This window comes from Propithecus coquereli, unplaced genomic scaffold, assembly GCF_000956105.1.
Source record: "Propithecus coquereli isolate 6110/MARCELLA unplaced genomic scaffold, Pcoq_1.0 Scaffold556, whole genome shotgun sequence".
NCBI classification, from domain to species: domain Eukaryota; kingdom Metazoa; phylum Chordata; class Mammalia; order Primates; family Indriidae; genus Propithecus; species Propithecus coquereli.
Window position 1 is genome coordinate 485,178 of NW_012151463.1, and position 19,014 is coordinate 504,191.

Genomic DNA, 19,014 nt, shown 5'->3' on the forward strand with positions numbered 1-19,014 from the left:
CCTAGGAAAAGAACTAGCTCAGAGTAAACCGAGACCATCAACCAAAAACGGGAGGTCTGGAGCTCAGGAGGACTTACCAGTTCCACCCAAGGAGAAGCTCGGAGTCAGAGGGCCCAAACGGGCCATGCCGGTACCTGGCGCCGAGTTCGGGCTGCTCCTTCGGTGGTCCTGAGTCTTCTCTGAGCCCCACATTGGGCGCCAGTCTTGTCAACGGGAAAAAAGACCAAACTCTGTAAAGTAATTTTAAAGAGATTTACTCTGAGCCACATTTGAGGACCATGACTGGAGCCACACCCAAGAAGCCTTGAGCAAGTGGACTCGGTGTGGCTGGGTCACAGTTTGCTTTTATACATTTCAGGGAGACAGGGGTTACAGGTAAAGTCATAAATCAATACGTGGGAGGCATACATTGGTTTGGCCGGAAAAGGTGGATCATCTCGAAGCGGGGCTTACAGGCTATAGGTGGGTTTAAAGATTCTTTGGCCTGTAATTGGTTAAAGACATGAAGCTTAGTATAAAGGCTTGGAATGTGTCAACATAAGGAGCTCTTTATCAGAGATAAGCCACTGGACATAGATTTGTTGTGTAAATTGAGGACCTGCAGATTTGTCTTGCAAACCCTTAGGCCTGTTATAAAGGATGTTATAAAGGATGTCCCCAAGAAGGGAGGAGGGCATGATGAGGCCTGTCTGACCTCCTTCCTCCCGGCAGGCAATTTAGTTCTAGGATATTCCTTTGGCCACGAGGGGGTCCATTTAGTCAGCGGCTGGGGTGGGCGGTGAGCCTTAAAATTTTATTTTAGTTCACAGCTGTCTGGCCCCGACTGCTGCCGCCTCAGGTGCTGGGGGGTCCCCCCACCCCCCTGTCCAGTCTTGGCCCAAATGTCACCGCCACGGCTGGGTGTCTCCTGCTGCCAACTTGACCTTCAGGGCCTGTGTACACACACCCGGCACTCCCTGCCCCCATCTTTTCGCTACTTTTCTCACTAAAGCTCATCATCTTTGACGTGTTTTGCTCATTTGTCTCGTTTGGCTCTCTCACACCTTGTCCCCCACCTGAAGAGCCAGCTTCAGGGGTGGGGCACCCCGTCTGCTCTGTTCCCAGGGCTGGGGCAGGGCCAGGCTCTTCATAGGTCGTCCACGAAATCCTTCTCCGTGCGGTTTTGATGAGGTTTTGATGAGCAAATGAGGGGCTTGGAGCCCGGGGGTGGGGTGGGGTGGGGCGCCAAGCAGGGGTCGTCATTGCACAATTGCCAGGACCGGGTGGGTGGCCTGTCCCAGGTCCCTCCAGCCAGTGGGGGAGGGGCCTGCGGGAACCAATGCAGCTGCTCCTCAGGGGACCTCTGCCCCCCACAAAGGTGGAGAAGGGAAGTGGCGATCTGGAGGGGTAACCCTGTTGCAGTGGAAAGAAGTGAGTGTCTTGAGGACGTGCGGAGCCGTCTGTGATCCCCGTCCCCGCCTGAGGAGGGCACGTTGGCAGGGCGGTCCCTGCGGTAGTTCCTGGAGACCTGTGCTCTCGGAGGGAGCTTGGAGGAGTCACCCCCAGGCAAGGTGACGCGCTGCCTCCGTTCCTACCTATGGAGAAGCGCAGTGATTTTCACACCCTTCCCGTGTTTTTGTCATGGTAATAAATGGACTGCACAGAATTAGCTTTTTTCTGGAGCAGCCAAGCTTGTCAGCATGGCAGGGACGGGAAAAGACGGATGTGTGGGAGCCGGGGAGGCAGCCGACCGCATTTAGGGAATCTCGGAGGCCCAGCCCTGTCCTTCCCACACGTCCCAGCTGGACCCCACCACGGCGCCGTCTGTGTCTGTGGCGTTTCGTCTCTTGTTGCCGGTGACGTGCGTGGAATGGGGACCCCAGCCTGGTTCCAGCAGCCTGACTTGCCCAGAGCCCCAGAGGACTCTGCTGGGGCCGGAGCCCACCCCGGCGGGCTGTGAGGGGTCCCCACCGGGACCGGGGGTTGCTCACCGCCCCTCACCTGCCTCGGACGGAGAGAAGACGCTCAGGGGAGAGGCTGGCCGGTGGCTGACCAGGCCGCGCCCACCACTGGTTTTGCGGAGTGGCGCGTGGGATTTGTGTTTCCTTCCAAATACAAAGCTCGCGGTGAGACAGATGAAATCAGGGCCCAGCGATACCGAGAGTGACCCCAGGTCCCCCTCACGAATCCAGCCGGTGATGTTTAACCTCGTTCAAGTCCCTCCTGAGTTTTGCACTTTTAAAAATTACAATTGACGCGTTCATCATGCGTGCACGTGTTTTTGGCGTGCTCTTTCCAAAGACTCGGTCAAGTCACCACATCATCGCGTGTCACGAAGAGATGGGAAGGGAAGCAGCGTATTCGGATGCGGGGGGCGGGATTTAAACGGGGCGCTCTGAGGTCACGGTTGTTCTCAGACGCTGATTCGGTCCCCAGCTGCCAGGAGGGCAGAAAAGGAAACGTCAATAATTAATGATTCTCACTCCCGGAGAAGGGAGCCTGCCGTTGCCCTGGGGACACAGAGCCTGGATGTCGGACGTCGTCTTCTCGCCGGGGGTGTCGTGGTGGAGGACGCGGACGGACGCTGGCGTCAGGATCGCTTTCCTGGCAGTCGAGGGGCCGTTTTCCGAAGTCTGTCCTTGGAGGCCCTTGGGGACGGAGCGCTAAAGGCGTGTGGGTTTCTCCAGCCTCTCTCGCACCCTTGGCGAGGAAAGCTGGGCCGAGTGCTAGAGCCAGACGGCCCGCGTGTGGGAAGAGCCCGGGACGAGATCTCCGGGACGGGCGTCGGAGAGGAGAAGACGTGGGGTTCCCCAGCCGCTCCTGGTCTGGAGGAGACGTTGATTTAGAATAAATCTAAAATGCCAGGAGACGGAAGAGCGTTAGCGTCTGAACACGGTGGCGGGGGCTGAGGAGACCCGGCCCGCACGTCCACCCTGTCTCGCTGCGAGCTGCCCCGTCCCCAGAGAAGGGACCTGCCTGCGTGTTTCAATGGGGGTCCCCGGAGCTGGACACGCAGTGGTCTCCCTGGCCTGCGGGTTGCTTGTCGCGTGATCATCCGTTCATTCGTTGGCTCCCATGTGTGGGTTGAGCACTCACTGCGCACTGGTCGCTGTTGCTGGCACCGGGACACGGCGCTTAGCGCAGCAGAGCGCGGCATTCTCCCGGGACACGCAGTCGATGGGAGACAGATGCGTGTGTGGTGTGGCGTCAGGCCCTGACGAGTGCTCTGGGAAAAAGAACTGGGGTCGAGGGGCAGGAAGTGACGTGCGGCGTTTATGAGTGGTCCGGGGGGCCTCCCCCGGGTGTGTCCTAGAGCAGAGGAGGCGCTTGTGGGTCCAGGGAGGGAGGACCCCGGCCACGTTCGGGGGGAGCACTCCAGGCAGAGGGGGCGGTCAGAGGGCCAGGGGCGGGTGGGAGCTCGGCGTGTCCCAGGAGCAGCCAGGGGTCCAGCAGGCGTGGCCGTGACGGCGAGGGGAGGGCCGGGAGGTAGAAGGTGGAACCCAGATGGGGGTACAGTGCGCGGGGACTCGTAAGCCAAGGTGGAGTTCCGAGAACTTGAGAATTTGTTCTAAGGGTCACGGGACGCCATAACTGTTACCTGCCGTCCCAATGACGCTGCGTCACAAACCGCCCCAGCGCCCGGTGGCTTAGCACAGTAACCGTTCGTCATCAGGAGTCTCTGGGTGGCCAACCGGTGCCTCCAGCCCAGCCGGGGCGCCCTCACGTGTCTGTCGGCTGGGAGGACTGCCCGGCCGCTCCTCCTCCTCCCGCAGCCCAGACGGGGCTTCCAGCCGTGGCACGACGGGCCGAGAACGAGGGCAGGACACGCAGGACCTCGGGAGGCCCAGGCTCCAGTCTGGCACGAGGCGCCTCCATCCGCTCGTGTCGCTCAGAGCGTGGCTCGCCCGGCCCGGTTTCGTGGGATGGAGGCGTGGACTCTGCCCCCGGCTGACGGACCGTGACGGAAGTGGATTTGGGAGTGACCGGGCGTGTCCTGCGATCGGTTCACCTCAGTGCTGAGGGAGGAGGGGTCACCTCTGACCCGAGTTTGCAGAGGGTCACCCCGCGGCCACACTGTGGAAATATGGCGGGATCCGGAGTGGATCAGGACGGGTGATCCCCATATGGGGGGGCGTGGCTTCCAGGAAGGTGGGGGAGGGGTGGCACGCAGTCAGGGTCTGGGCGTGTTTTCAAGGCAGACTCAGCAGGGCTGGATGGATGGGACGTGAGGAGGAGTCCAGGTGACACCCGGGGTCTGGATGTGAGTTTTGGGGTCCGTAGTGGGGCCGTTAGCGGTGACGGGGGGCACCAAGGACATGTGGCTGGGCCGGGGCATCGCTGTGTTGGGGACAGACACAGTCTACTCTTCAGTCTGCCCAGTGAAACGTGTCACTTCTCAGCCACCTACTTATGACATATGTCAGCTTTGCTGTGACCCGGTGGGCGCCTGCCTAAGACCGCGTGTCCCCTGGAGCCCATGCTCCACCGACAGCCACGGCCACCGTTAGAGCAAAGATCGCGTCATGTCCCTCTGGTTCATCCGCCGATCACTTAGTGCTGCACAGAGATTCAAACCTAGACTCTGCTGCAAGACCCCACGCCCTCTTTTTTATTTAAAAAATAAAAAGTATTCGAGCCAGATTTTGTTCTCGTAATTAACAGATTGGTCAGTGTACGTTAATCACATTAGCAGGTCAAGTTACATGCAGACACTCGGGGATTTATTTTGTGTTAATGAGCAGCTCGTTGTCTGGGATTGATAAGCGACTCTCGGGGACCATTAATCTTCGAGGCCTTTGTCTCTTTCCCGCCCCGTCACCCTCGTACCCGTGCACCTGGGCGCCGTGCCCGAGAGGCCAAGCCTGCTGTCGTCGGCAGGTGTGACGAACGTCTCAAAGTTCTGTGTCCCAACATTCAAACCCCAACAAACGCCCGGGTTCTCTGGGACGCGAGGGTGACGCTTGGGGCCTGAGCAAGACAGTCGACGCGTCATCCAGACGTTCGGATGCTGGGAAGAAACGAACGGGAGATCTGTTGCTTCAGAAGCTTCAGCGTCATTCCGTCTCCGTGGGGAGAGGTTGGGGTCAGAGGCTCTGACGGTTCACTTGCTGGTGCTTTGGGACACGCATGTGTCTCGTCCTGCACCCGGCCTGAGGAGGAGACACGTCGCTTTCTGAGACTGCGACCTCCCGCCCTCCACCGAGGGGTCAGTTTCCTCTGTGTGGCAGGGCCGCCTGGCTGCCTGTTCTCTGCTGGGTGCTCCAGGCCCAAGGAGCTCCTAGGAGTGTGAGGTTTCCAGCCTCACCAATATCGGGAAAATGCGCATTACCGCAGCAGTGAGACGCGGCTCCCCTCCGTCAGGTCAGGAAACACCTGGGAGGGCTGACGGGGCAGCGTGGGGTGGGGAACAGGTGCACCCGCACACGCCACTGGAAGGCAAATGGCTGCAGCGTTCTGGGGCCTGGAAACATCTCTCCGTATGTAACATGCGCACACCCAGGAGAGGAGCTCAGGGCTGGAAGTCTTGAATCGCTTGCAGAGGAGCCCTGGGGAGAGCAGCCTCCCAGAGCAGGTGACACGGAAGTGGGATTTCTGAGGATGAGTAGGAGTTGGTTAAGAGAAGTGGGAGGGAAAAGAATCCTGTGCAGAGGTAACAGTGTGTGCAAAGGTCCTGGGGTAGAGGATCGGAGTAAGCGCCAGGGTGAGGAAGGTGTGACCAGAGTGATGAGAGTGGGACAGCAGATGGGGAGGGCAGCCCAGGGGCCAGTAGGGGTCAGACCGTCACGCCCTCGTGCTTGGAGCAGCGGGCACCAGGCACGGGTCTCAAGCACGCTGCGATGTACCTGGATTTGTGTTCGCAGAATCGGGAAGACCCACTGGGAAGCTTCCGGCAGAATCCGAGCGAGAGTCTGAGTGAGCACAGAAATGCTTTGTTGCTGCCACTGTGCGCGGCAGGTCCCGCTAACGTGACGTCCAAGGTGTTGCCATCAGCGCCTCTCAAGGAAGTTGCTTCTGCCTTAATTTCTTCGCCCAGGCACGGCAGCGCCAAAGCCGCTGTGATCTGCGTCGAGGAGATAATTCAGTTTGCTCGGTGTCCCCCCATTTCACGTCCCACCCGAGGCTTCCCCGGGAGGCGGCACCTGACATTTGCAGGCTACTTAAGCGCCGGCCTTGACGCCAACATCCGGCTACAGATATCACGGCTGCAAAACCTGCCACGGGCAGAGCGTCTCAGACAGGCGTTCCTCACCGGTGCACGACCCAGGACTTCTCAGACGTGAGCTTTCCCCGGGGCTTGTGGCACGTACTTGGAGGCCACGTGGAAGCCAGTGCTGGGAATTCGGTGGATGTCGTCGTTGGCGGCAGCCAGGGGCTTTCAGACTCTCGGGAGACTCCGCGGCCCTTTGTGCTCCCGGGAAGAGACAGAATCGTGACGACCTGTGGAAGTTACTGGCAGCTACGGTGCTGATGCGGGAGAACGTTCCGGGCGGTGGTGACGGAGGGGAGGGGGGACGGGCAGTGCGGGCTGGGGCGTGGGGAGGAGGCTCTGTGGACGGGGACCCCGCCTGGGCCGTCGTTTGTTATACTCGCCAAGTGCCAGAGGCCGTCCGGGCCTGGGGTGCGGCAGCAGACAGGGACACACACTCTCTAATCTCGTGGTGCTCACAGATAAGGGGGGAAGACACCATAGAATAAGCACATAAACAAACAAAATAATCTCTGATAAGGATGCATGCAGGGCCAGCTGTGCAGTGATGCAGGGACAAGCATTTGGACAGTGGGAATGGCGCGTGCTGAGACCTGGAGGTGGGTGGCGTGGTCGTGGAACGGAGCGGGGGCCGGCGTGGCTGCAGCGGGTGCGGAAGGGACGGGTGAGAGATTGGGTTGCAGGAGTGGCCCGATCCCGGAGGAGCCGGTCGGCTGCCACCAAGGGTTTGGGTTTTGTTCTCAGTGCGGTGGGCAGCGCCACACCCTGGAGGAGGAGGCCACGTGGGACACCTCTGGTTTGGGGCAGGCTGTTCTGGGCAGCTGTGGGGGCGGGAAGAGCACCTGGGGAGTCTGGCTCTGGTGCTGGTGAGAGCTGGCAGCAGTGGGCACAGGAGGAGATGGTAGACACAGGGAAGAAGGTTCTGGTGCAAACGGAGGATTTTAAACCGATTTGGGTGTTGAACAAAGCGGGAAGGGAGGGATCGAGGAGGACCTCGGCTCCCTGGCGGGGGCTGAGGGCACAGCGGTGTTATTTGCCGAGACGGGGCAGCCTGGAGAAGGGACCCATCCGAGAGGGCAAATCAAGAACTCTGTTCGCACTGGCTGAAGTGGAGCTTCCTCCTGCGCGTCCGTGCAGGGATGATGCGCAGGCAGTTGCGTCTGGGCGCAGGATAAAGGTTTAGTTTGGAATTACACGGCACTTGAAACCGGTGCCGGGCGAGATCCCCCAAGGACAGAGCATAAGTACGGCAGTGGCCGCCACAGGACGCGGAGGTCGGGCAGCAGCAGAGGTCGCAGGAGGGAGACCAGTGAGCGTGGGCTGCGGGCCCGAAGCCAAGGCCCCGTGAACCGGGGGGGCCCGTGTCAGGTGCTGGTCAGAGGCTCGGTCCGGTGCGGCCGAGCGGTGGCCGCTGGCGTGGGTGACAGGGAGCTCTTTGGCCACGTTAGCAGAATTTCGGTTGAGCAACAGGAGGGAAGCCGGGGGCAAGGCTTGAGGAGTGGATGGGAAGTGAGGTCGTGGAGAGGGAGGGTAGAATCCGCCCTTTTACAGAGCTCTGTTGAGAGCAGAAGCATGAACCACGGGCCTGGCTGGAGGGGGACGTGGGCTTTGAAGGGACAGGTGAGATTTGGGGACACAGGAGCCGACAGAAGTCCCCAGCGGAACTTGTCCTCCCAGCATCCGTCGTAGTGAACCTGGGACACATTTTTCAAGGGTAGAATCTATGCCTTTCTGACAACTGCTTCATGTTGACTCAACTCATAGCCTGAGAAACTTAAAAGCTATTTTCGTCCTGGTTGTTTCCATCCACTGGGTCTTTGAACCCCCTTCTCCCGGCTCCTCTAAGCGAGGAGCCCCCAAAGTGCCCGTCGCCCATCTCCCCTGGTGGCTTCAAAGCCCACAGCGCCGCGCCTGGGACTATCTCTGCATTTGGTTAATGCTTCTAACGCGTCCCGGTAAGGAGAACGTTTCCTCCCTCCCCTGACGACTTCCTCCCGAAGCTAAATAAAGATCGCCCAGGCTGCGTTTGGCAGTGCCCACTTCCAAGATAAACAGGGGCACAGAAATTAGCCGGAACCATCGTGCAATTGAACAGCTGCAGAGCTGCTCATCCAAACCAGGGCGGCTGCTCCGGCCCTCGCGGTGTTCGAGGATGAGGGTGGCGGTTCTTAAGTTGTCTCAGCCCAGAAACGGGGCCGTGGCGGGAACACGCGGGCTCTGAGTCTCAGCGTTCTCGGGGCAGCCTCCAGGCTCTGCACATTCCAGCTGTGTGGCCTTGAGCAAGTTGCTTAGCTTCTCTGAGCCTGTTGCCCCGTTGTGAAATAGTGACCACCGTGTCCAACTCTCAGCGTTAAACGAGGCCTCGCGTGGACTTGGCGGAGAGCCCGGGACAGAGTAGGTGCTTCGTGAACAGCGGCTGCCGCGTTCGGGTTTGTCACCGCCATCCTAACACATGATCGTGGTTCCTCGTTGTCCTGTGGGTGGGGCCCCGGCCACCTCATACGCTCCGATTTCCACCGCACACCTGGGGTTTAAGTAGCGGCACGTGGCACCGCGCACGTTCCACGGGAAGGGCTTTCTTACGTTTGTTTGGGGTAAGAGGTAACGGACTTAAGAGGAACTTAACGGACACCACGTACTGGTCTAGCCCACGTAAAATTCAAGACACCTCTATGACATGGGTGCTAATTAATAATTGGCTAATCAATAGTAGGTGTTTCATTAATTATTAATTAACCATTTAGAGAAGATAATGATGTTAAATAATCAATGCAGAAGAAGAGCATGTCACCCAGAGAGGTCAAGCAACCATCCTAAGGTTGCAGAGCTGGTGGCATCAAAGCTGGGATGTGACCCTGAGTGGTCCTGGCTCTTAACCCCTCATCCTGCCCTTGGCTGTTGCAAAGGACCTGAACAAAAGTGGACAGGAGAGAGATGAACTTTTTCAAAACAAGGAAAAAGAGGACATTCGGTGTTGCAGGAGAGCTCTTGAGCTCTGCGCCGCGGGAGGAGGAGGAACAGGGCGTGGGGGCTTGGGGCACCAGGGTCCCCGTTGGCTCTGCGGCTGCAGGAAAGCCGGGTCCAGGCAGGGCCCCAGGTCCCCGCGGAGTCGGGCCGCACTCCGGTGCGGTCACAGGCCCTGGGCGCCGTGGCCACGCTCAGCGGGACCCTCCCTGTCCCCACAGCACATGCGAGAGGCCGCGGAACGGCGGCAGCAGCTGGAAGCGGAGCATGAGCAGGCCCTGGCTGTCCTCAGCGCCAAGCAGCAGGAAATCGACCTTCTGCAGAAGGTGAGCACGGGGGCTGGGGCGCGGGAGGGGCGGGCGGGGGCCCGAGGGAGGCGGCTTCTCCCGCTGTCTCCTTGCGCAGAGATTCGGTCATTTTTGCCTCCCCACGTGCTCCGGGTTTTCCGAAGTTTCTCATATTCGTGATGCAAAAACAAGCAGAAAGCTCCAACGCCTGATGCCGGCGAGGTGGTGGGGAAGGACGGGCTCTCAGGTTGCTTCTGCTTTGGGGGAGTCGCGGGCGTCAGTTCTCGCTAAACACGCACGTAGGTGTTGACGCCCTGCCCCATCCTGGGACTGCCCTGCAGGAAACACAGGAGCACGTTCGGATGGACTATTATCATTACTGTTGTTATTTGCAGTCACGCTGCGTGGGAGGAGGGGTGGGGAGCCGGGTTGAACCAATGCCACCCAAGGCGATGGCCGCACACGTCGCGGTACAGCCGCACCGCGGACCGAGACGGCGCCAGCAAAGGGAGTCGCTGTGGTTTGAACCCGCTGTCTCAAGGCCATTTACGTGGCCTGTTAAGAGCGAGCACGTCAAATTGCAGAGCCGTGTGGTCGCGTGGTCCCGCTACCGTGTGAAAGCGGGGAGGATGCGGGAGAGACGAGGCCACGGGGAGAAGGACCGATTGGTGCCGTGTGCACCTGCCAGGCGCTGGGGGCGGGGGAAGCTGATCCACCCCTACTTCAGTCCTCACCTGGGTCCTGCTGTCTCTCGCCCGGTGGCAGGAAGGCCCCCCTTTCAGAGCCAGGAGGCTTGTGGTGCCCGCGGTGGGAATCAGGACACGGGACCTGTGCCTAGACCTCTGTTTCCCCCAAAGCCCTGCCCGCTCCTCCCCCCTGCTCTGCGGCCCCGCCCGGCCCCGGCTGGGGTGGGCATCGGGCAGCCCCTCTGCCGGCCGAGGCCCCTCCACCCGTCCGACGGCCTCTCCGGGTCCCGGGTCTGAACACAAAGGACACACGATGGCTCGCCCCGCCCGGTTGGTGATAGGAATCTACCGGACGTTTTCTCCTGCACAGCTTATTGGCAGAGCTCGTGGCGACAGGTGGATAACTCCTGCTGCCGTTCCTCTCATCTCTCAGCGCGAGATGATGTCGAAGACGGCTTTCATTAAGCCGGCGCTGATGGGACTGTCACGGCCCTCGTTGCCTGTCATAATAAGTTGGCAGGCGCCCTGAGAGGCGACGTTTCAGGAGATGTTATCGGCGACGGATATTGCCGGCACGCAGGCAGAGAAGCCGCTCTCGTCTCCTCCTGCCGGGCCCACGGGACCTTCCTCGCGGCCCGGTGTCGTCTGGACGGCATCGCGACTCCGGAAGCCGCGGCCCCCGGCGGGGGCTGTCTGGGCCGGATGATAGGTCTGCAGGAACATAAACACCATCTAGGGAGGGGACGGGACGTGCCCTGTCGGCAGAGCCTCCTCCGAGAGCTGGAGTTGTATTCACTGAGCGTTTGGGGCCAAAGAGGACGGGGTGGAACCGGCCCTCGCTCGGCCCCTGACTCTGCCACCTCACGTCTCTGATCTCACCGTCCTGTGCTCTCCTCCCGTGTTCGTCGTCTCTCTTGGCACACGGACGCTTCCGGAGTGAGGGCGGCAGAGGAAGAGAAAGTAGATGGAACAGGGAGGGGTCGGTTTTGTGATTTCTTAGACGCTCCAACTTTTCAGAGACGTGTTAGAGGAGGAAGGTCGAATCCCAGGTGGAGGGAGGCTGGCGGATTCTTCCTGGAGTCCGTCTTTCCGTCTGACGTGCGGTGTGGACGGCCGTCGGGCTACACCTGCTGGCCGGACCCCCGCTCGTTCGCTCCAGGCACCGGTCGCCCGTCTGCGTCAGCCACCCGGCCGCGGTTCTAGAAAGCACGGTGGCGAGTGAGCCTGGCCCTGCCCTCCTGGGGCGACAGTAAGCGAGCAGCTAATGCAAGACTGAAAGTCCACGTTGCGACCAAGGCCACGAGGGACTACCGTGCGCAGTGGCACTGTAGGTGAGACCGGAGCGAGCAGAGGACGCCACCGCGCCGGGAGCTGGGGGGACAGCAACCGTTCGAGCCCTCGGGGTGCAGGAGTGGGGACGGGGCAGGGCAGTGGGGTGCGGGCGGCGAGGCGGAGGATTTGATTCTGGAACTGTAGGCGCAGAGCGGACACACTTGACCCACCAGGGCTGGGGCCTCTGCTCTAGGGTCCGGTGTCAGCCGCAGACTGGTCCTTGTCCCCCTACCAAGATAAAAGTCACCAATCCTCTTTGGACTGTCTGAGATCCAAATGTGGTTCCGATGAGGCAGAGAGCCCCTGTTCTGTCCACAGCCCAGCTCTTCCTAGCGGGCCGCCCACCCCCATCACGCGGCACCTGTTCATGTCACCCAGGAGTGGCTTCATGGCCGGGGTTGGTTCTCTGTGCTCGTTTCCTTCGACCCGCGGGCCCAGTTTGCCATCGTGGGCTCTCACGACACCACCCTGTCCTGCTTCTCCTCCAACACACAGACCCCCTACGTGTCATAGGCAGCGACCCCAAGACTCGGTCCTCAGCCACGTCCCTCCTTGGTCTACACTCGCCATCTCAGCGACCTCGGCTCATCCGGCGGGTTTTGGCGCCGTGTGTGGCGACTCCGTCAGGCGTCTGCCTCGGGGGTGCCGGCCTTGGTCACCGTGTGGACGGCCGGGGTGGGTGCAGTCACAGACGGGCCCTCTGTGTTGGTTCCGGGCAGCGTCCGCCTCGGTCTCCTGTGCTCCCGGAGCGTCACTGTGTTCATTAGCCCCCCGGCTCTGCCGGTCGAGGGCCCCGGTTCTAGAGTCCTCACAGCCCTAAGCACGGCCCCACGACCTCCTCCGCTTTTCCGTGGCGCTGACGCTGAGTGACAGCAGTAGCCGAGCCTCGCCCTACCCCGGCCTCACCGTTACACGTGGGTGGTTCCAACTGTCGGGTCAGGACGTTGGCGATAGGAGACCCGAGGTCCCCTCCCTCTGTGGACGCCTCCCTGGACCCAGCTGCTGCTGCTGCGGGGACCCGCCCCCTTGACCTTTGACCCTTCGGGTAACGGGCCTGTTCCCTGGCATCCAGGGCAGGATGGGCCCTGCGGGGGCCGTGTCCCTCTCGGGTTTCTGTTCCACGGGAAGCCTCATCCGAACGAAGGCCACACTTTCCCACGCATTGGCGGTGGCCCCCGAGATGAGCCGCGCTGAAGCCGTCGCTTAGATTGTGTGAGGATTCAGCGCTGCTGGTTTTCACGGCTAATTTTAACAATCTGTTCTCACTGCCCAGCGGCCCGGCTTGCAAGGAGCCCGCGAAAGCGAACTCCTGGTTCTCATCCGAAGCCGGAAACCGCGTTGCTGCTGCCAGCGCAGCCGTGCTTTGACAGCCCGCGGTGGCTTTTTCCTGTTTTCTGATCCTGCCAGTTGAAACCGTCTTGGGTTCGACTGGCTCGGTGGTGGCGCCATTTATAGAGTCCCCGAGTTTCTCTGCCCGCTCCTCTTTTTCTGTGAGGTTATTCATTGCTGCCCTCGCTGTTTTCCCTTTGAAAGAACGGTCTGAAGCGCTCGATGATTGAGCCGAATTCGAGGATGGGGTCGTTAACTCGCTGCGTCCTAGTCCCTGCCCAGATCTCGGGACCCTCCTGGGAACACGTGAGAATAAAACGCGTGACAACGAACTCCTCGGAAACCGGGCTACTTGTCACTTCCAGTCTGCGCCGGGGCAGCCAAGCTCTTCTTCCCACTCACGGCGCTTGGTGAGTGAGGAGCAGCAGCTGTCAAGACGATGTTCACTCACTGATGTCACCGATGCTGCTCTGGGCACCAGAGAGAACGTTTCTCTAGAAACCGAGAATCCCGACGCGGGTCTCCACGCAGTACGTGGATGGTTTGTTGGCACTCGATGTCTTGAGAGGCCGGTGAGCCACAACATCAGGAAATGATTCTCCCCAAAAGTGGTCTCTTCCTGCTTCATTGGTGACATGTGCGAGCCACTGAGGCCAGCGCAGTGGATACGCTACGTGGCACGTGGTGCAGGCTGGAGCCTTTTCCTCTCTGGCTGTGGCACAACCCCAGCCTCCTGCCAAACCTCAGTTTCTCAACGTTAAAATGGAAGCTTCACGTTCTTCACAGCCGATGCTGTGTTCATGGGCACTCTTGGTTCCTAGGGACAGAAAATCCACAAGGAAATTTTATTTGTACACATTACTGAGACTTTGACCTCAGCTGTGGCTGGATCCAGGGCCCAAATCAGCTGGCTTCAGACACAGTGGAGTCCAAGGCCTTGCAATGCCATCTGCCACCTTACTGTGGTGGTGGGACGGAGCTGCTGCAGCCATCTTGGCACCATGAGGGTCACTCCAGCCTCACTCCTCTCGGGCCAAGTCCAACAGGAGAGGGTCCCCCTCCCCCTCCATTCCCCGGCAAAGGCTCAGTGTGGGCAGCAGGCCACACGCCGCCGGTCGCCACTCGCCGAGAGCCTGGGCCCGTGCTCAGTGTGGGGAGGGGCAGGTCCCAGCAAATCCAGGGGCTCCTCCCGGGAGAGGAGACGGCAGATGCTTGCTGTCATCGTGCTGCTAGAACTTCTGGGACTGTGAGGACCATGATCGTGTCATCCTTCAGTTTCGTATGAGTTTGCCCTTGGCCCAGGCAGCAGCCATCCTCAGAAATCTCTTCAGCAAAACTTGCAAAACATTTTATTCTGTGGGGCACGTGGTTTTGCTTCGGCGCTTCGTAGAGGGTGGCCCGTGCCACAGGCCGGAGGTGCCAGGAGTCTGCTGCACGCTCAGGGCCCCGCAACAACTGTGCCAGGGCCCTGGGGTCTCGGAAACCATGAGCTGCTCTACTTGGGGTCAGGTTTGCGGGACTGTGTTTTGGTTCCCAAGCAGTTATGGACATTTGAGGGACGAAGGCGCTGCCCAGGGGGCTGGGGAAGGATCGTCCTGCCATTCTGGGCTCACCACCCTCTGTGTGTGGCCCCTTCTCCGGAGTAGAATTGGGACCTGTCCCCTGCCTGCGCCCCAGACAAGGCCCGAGGGTCTGCCCATTCCCTGCCGGGTCAGGACACGCTCTCGGTTTTCACAGTGAGCATGAAACGCAGCCAGAGCCCGTCCATCCGGCCCCAAGGAAACAAGAAAAGGAAACTGGCTGAGACCCTGAGAATGTGGGGCTGATTGGGAGACTGGGAATAAGTGACTCCTCCCGACAATTCCGACACTAATCGCTTCTCTTCTTTCCCCCTTTGAACATTTTCTCTTTTCACCATGAAAAAGGCTCAGGTTGAAGCCAAGAAAGAGCATGAAGGTGCCGTGCAGCTGCTAGAGGTGAGTGACCGGGGGATGGGTGAGGTCGGGGAGAATCACGCTCACACCCACTAGACGTAACGGATAACGTTTAAGCGCCTGCTGCATACCGGCTCCCAGATGCTGTCCGTGCATCTTCTCACGTCCTCATCACAAGCAGCCAGTGCGGCGGCACCATGGCGATGTCCGCGTTTGCATGTGAGGAAGCCGAGCCACAGAGAGGTTGGGCAGTTTTTCTTTGGCCACACAGCCGGGGTCAGAACTGTGTGTCTCGGATGTGGCCTGCGCTTCTCCACTGGCTCCCCTGGGCTGGGAAGTAAGGAGTCGCTTCCCCGGGAGAAGCAGAGGATGGACCATTCCTGGGACATCCTGCCCTCCGAGGGACTGTCGGGGGCACAGGTTTAAGGTGTGACACTAGTGCTGGGGACGTTTGCAGAATGGGAGAAAGGAGGGCCTGGGAGGCAGGGCGGCCAGCGCCGTCGCGCAAACACGGCGAGAGTGGCCTTCCTCGGGGCCCACGGCAGCCAGCAAGGGAGCTGGCGCCACGTCCCACCAGCGTGGGTGGTGTGTCGGGAGTGACCGCTCCCGTCCCTGGCTCTCGGTCCGATGCCAGCCCCCTTGGGAGCAAGTGGACGGGCAGACGGGCAGAGCTCCCGGGGTGCCCTGTGAGCGCCAGCCCTCACCCTGCCAGAGACGAGGGCCTGGCAGCCGACGCCCTGTTACGGAGCTGGTCGTGCGGGAGTGGCCTGGCCCAGCATGGCCTCCTCCCGGGCTAGGCCTCCAGAGCCGGGATGAGGTTGCCCTCGTTGGGACAGCCCTGTTCCCCGTCCCCAGGGGAACGGCAGCTGCTCAGGACACGTGCGTCTCTCACAGCAGCTTTTAAAATCTATTCCTCCCGCAGGAGAAGGTTCCATCATTATCATCACACGTATTAAAATTGATTTTTTCAAGGCATCCATTAGTTAACGACTGTCTGGAGGGATGAGCATGGTGAATAGGGAATAGCACGCAGGAAAATATATAACCCGGGAGGATGCAGACAGGCCTCCAGGGGGCCGTATATCTCCCTGAGCATTATTCGATCCCTGGCCTGAACCGTCCGCGCACTTTAATTTGCATAATCTCCCGGCTGGAAGGGCAGAGGCTTTTCCCAGCTGCCCCGAGGCTGTTGACTTGGTTGCCCGTGTTGTTTCAATCCGCCTTCCGAGCTGCCGCTGCGCCTGCCGCCCGCGCCGTCCTGGCGCTCTCTTTGAGACGTGGCGATGGTCCCTGTGCCACGTGCTTTGCTTTGAAAATCAGAACAGGCCGTGCGGGTGTAATGAGATTCATGTCTTTCATTTACGTCTCTCCGCGGTTGTGTCTTGCTTGGCGCTTCGTCCAGAACACCTTGGACAGCATGCAGGTATTCTGACGTGACGTGTCCCCCGCCCCGGCGTGCGTGGTGCCTTCCCCGTGCATGGACGCAGCCGCGAGTCCCTGGGCCTGCTCAATCCGCCGCCGCTTCCTGGACGGGGCGCCCCGAGGCGCTGACCTGAATCAAATCTCTCTAATGCAGTGGGTGGAGGGGGCGGTTCCTTAACGGGGGGGGGGGCGCTGAGGAGCTGCTTTCAGGAGCTCCACGATGGGGATTCACTTTAATCCAGCACCTGGATGCGGAGTGTTCTCTGCCGTGTTGAGCAGGCCCAGCCGTGGCCCCCCCTTCTCTGCCAGGGCTGCAACTTTCAGGCTGGGAGGCCGGGCTGGGAATTCAGATGACCACGGGGAAGAGCACTGGTTAGGACCGATTCTGCCCTTGGGCCAGCCACGTGCATGAGAGAACCCAGCTGACAGCCCGGAATTTGGTTATTTGGTCATCGGAATTCCAGCCTCACACCTGAGCGTCACACCTGAGCAGTGCACCTTTCTGTTCTCCGCCTGCCACGGGCAAACAGCAAGCTCCTTCCAGCGGGCTGCCCTTGCTCCTTCCCTTAACGGACGACAGCCCTCTAGTTCCTCTGGGGCCGGGAGAAGCTGAGCTATCCCTCAGAACAGGGCTTGGCTCGTTTTCCAAACCTCTGAGCTTCCAGACCTCTCAGACCTGCTGAGTCAGAACCTCGGGGAGGAACCCAGAAATCCGTGTTCGAACCAGCCCTGCAGGTGTTGGTGCCGCTGATTTCGAGACGTGTTGTTTAGATGCAGTCTGTGAGCCCAGCGACTGGGAAGGAGAAAATATTTTAAGGAGGGAGTTTCCTGGGAGGCGTTGGCCGGTCGTGGCTTTGCACCTTAATGACCATTTCGTACCTTGCCCCAGGGGTGTGGCCGAGAGCCCAGGGGGCAGAGTCCTGCCCACTCACCTGTCACAGAGCAATGTGCTGTGTGGGGCACAGTTTTCATTTCTAAGGGTCAGTGTCCTTGGAGAATTTGGTACATCCCAGGTGGGACTCTGGTGACTTTAGACAGAATATTCTACAAAGTAGAACAACCTGCTTTCTTGCCCAGCTAGATACGATATAGTTACTAGACACGGTTTACCTGAGAACTCGTGTGAAATAAAAAACCCTCAGCATACCCGCACGTACAAATGCATTTCTACAGATGTGTCTGTGCCCTGTTTTCTGCTGACCGAGTGGCCAGGATGTTTGGGGCTGGGGCAGGGGAGGTGTCTTCACTCCCGGCCACATCCCGTGGAGAAAAGTCCTAGGACCCAAGGAGTCATCCGGCCTAGTTTGGGGGTTTAGCAAAGTTCTGTGTCAGGAGTTAGCTAAAAATAGAACAGAGTTTTCAAGAACTCTCCTGGAAAGACAGCTTTTTATAAACGTAAGAAGCCAAGCGCAGGGAGATTCCAGATACCGTTAGTTAAGTAATTTCCCTGGCACTTCCAGAAAGTCGTGTCAAAACGGGGAGGTGAGAGAAGCAATAGCAGCAGCGTTTACTGAGCGGGTGGCCTGTGCCAGGCGCTGTTCTAGTGACACATCTGTCACTCAGTCCTGACCACGACGCGGACGCTGAGGCAAGGCAGGTTACATGACCTGCCCGGGGGGTGGAATCCCACTCGGGCCCCAGAAATTCGGCTCCAGGGTCCAGGCCGTCTGCTGCGGGTCCAGGGCACGGCGCCTGTCACCTCAGAACTCTGCCCTCCCTGCGGCTGCGGGGACGCGTCCTGCCCAACGCTGGACCGAAGGTCGACTGGAAAGTCGGGAGGCATCAGCCGTGCAGACTGGACCCGCCTGCCCTTTCCCCGGACGCGGTCGTAGCGGCGGGAACACAAGTCACGAAGTCACTCTGCACCTGGCATCTGACAAGTGCCATCGGATTTAATCCTTGAAACCACGATGAGGTTGTTCTCCTCCTCGTTTAGGGAGTCAAGGCACAGAGACACTGAGCCACTTGCCTGAGGACACACAGCTCCTAAGCACCAGAGCCAGGGCCTCAGCACCTCGAGACAAGTCTCTGTGGGGAAGAATGGCCGCTGGGACCGCAGCACTTGGCAGTGGTGTCCAGTGACGACGCGAGGCATGTGGGGGTTGGGCTTCTTGGACAGGGATCTTGCCCGTGACGAGCCCCAGTACTGTGAGCTTCGCACGTGCCCGTCGGCTGCCTCGTGGCCGATTCTTCAGGGCACCCTTGGAGGAGTTGGCTTCGCAGAGCAGCTGCCCGGGCTCCGCATCCGCCAGCTCCTGCAGCCTCACGCCCGGCCTCTGCACACGCCCACGCCGCGCCTCGGTCTGCGGTCCTGCCGGAGCCTGCCCACCCGGAGCGCTGACCCGCCCTCGCCCGCAGGGCCACACTCTCTCCTGTTCGCTGACCACAGACCCTGCAGGAAGACGCCCTCGGGCATGAGGGAGTGGCCGCGACCTCAGGATGGGAGTGACTTCAGTGTCTCAGCAGGGCCTGGCTGTTTGGGGCTGAGCGGGCGGAGCCAGAGCCCCGGGGCCGCGAGGAAGCCGAGGTCGCCGTCCCGCCTGCAGACCCCGCTCCTGGGGCCCGAGCTGCCCCTGGGCCGGAGGGTCCCTCTGGGTGCCGTCCACGTGCCCACCTGCGCCCGGGGCCCCTGACGCGCAGCTCTGCGCCTGCCTCAGTGGACACAGCTAGCTCGGCCGAGCCCGTTCAGCTTTCTGGAAGAATGCTGCTGATGGTTTTGTTAACAAATCAAAGAAATTAATCGTAGGCTCAGTATTTGTGAGGGTTGTTTTTAGAAATCCATGATTTCAGATGTAAATGGCACTTCGTTCTGGACCAGGGAGCTGAGAAGCCTGTGGAGGCGGAGGAGGAGGAGGAGGAGGAGGAGGAGGAGG

At 60.2% G+C, this 19,014-nt stretch overlaps 1 protein-coding gene across 1 annotated transcript in view; it reads left to right on the top strand.

The window, feature by feature from the left end:
• Positions 1–19,014, top strand: part of RIMBP2 (RIMS binding protein 2) — an 88,905-nt gene that overhangs the window by 20,336 nt on the left and 49,555 nt on the right. Inside the window, exon 3 of the mRNA XM_012657652.1 lies at positions 9,373–9,477. Coding sequence (XP_012513106.1) covers positions 9,376–9,477 — 102 coding nt within the window. The 5' untranslated portion in view covers positions 9,373–9,375. The remainder of the gene's footprint in view (positions 1–9,372; positions 9,478–19,014) is intronic.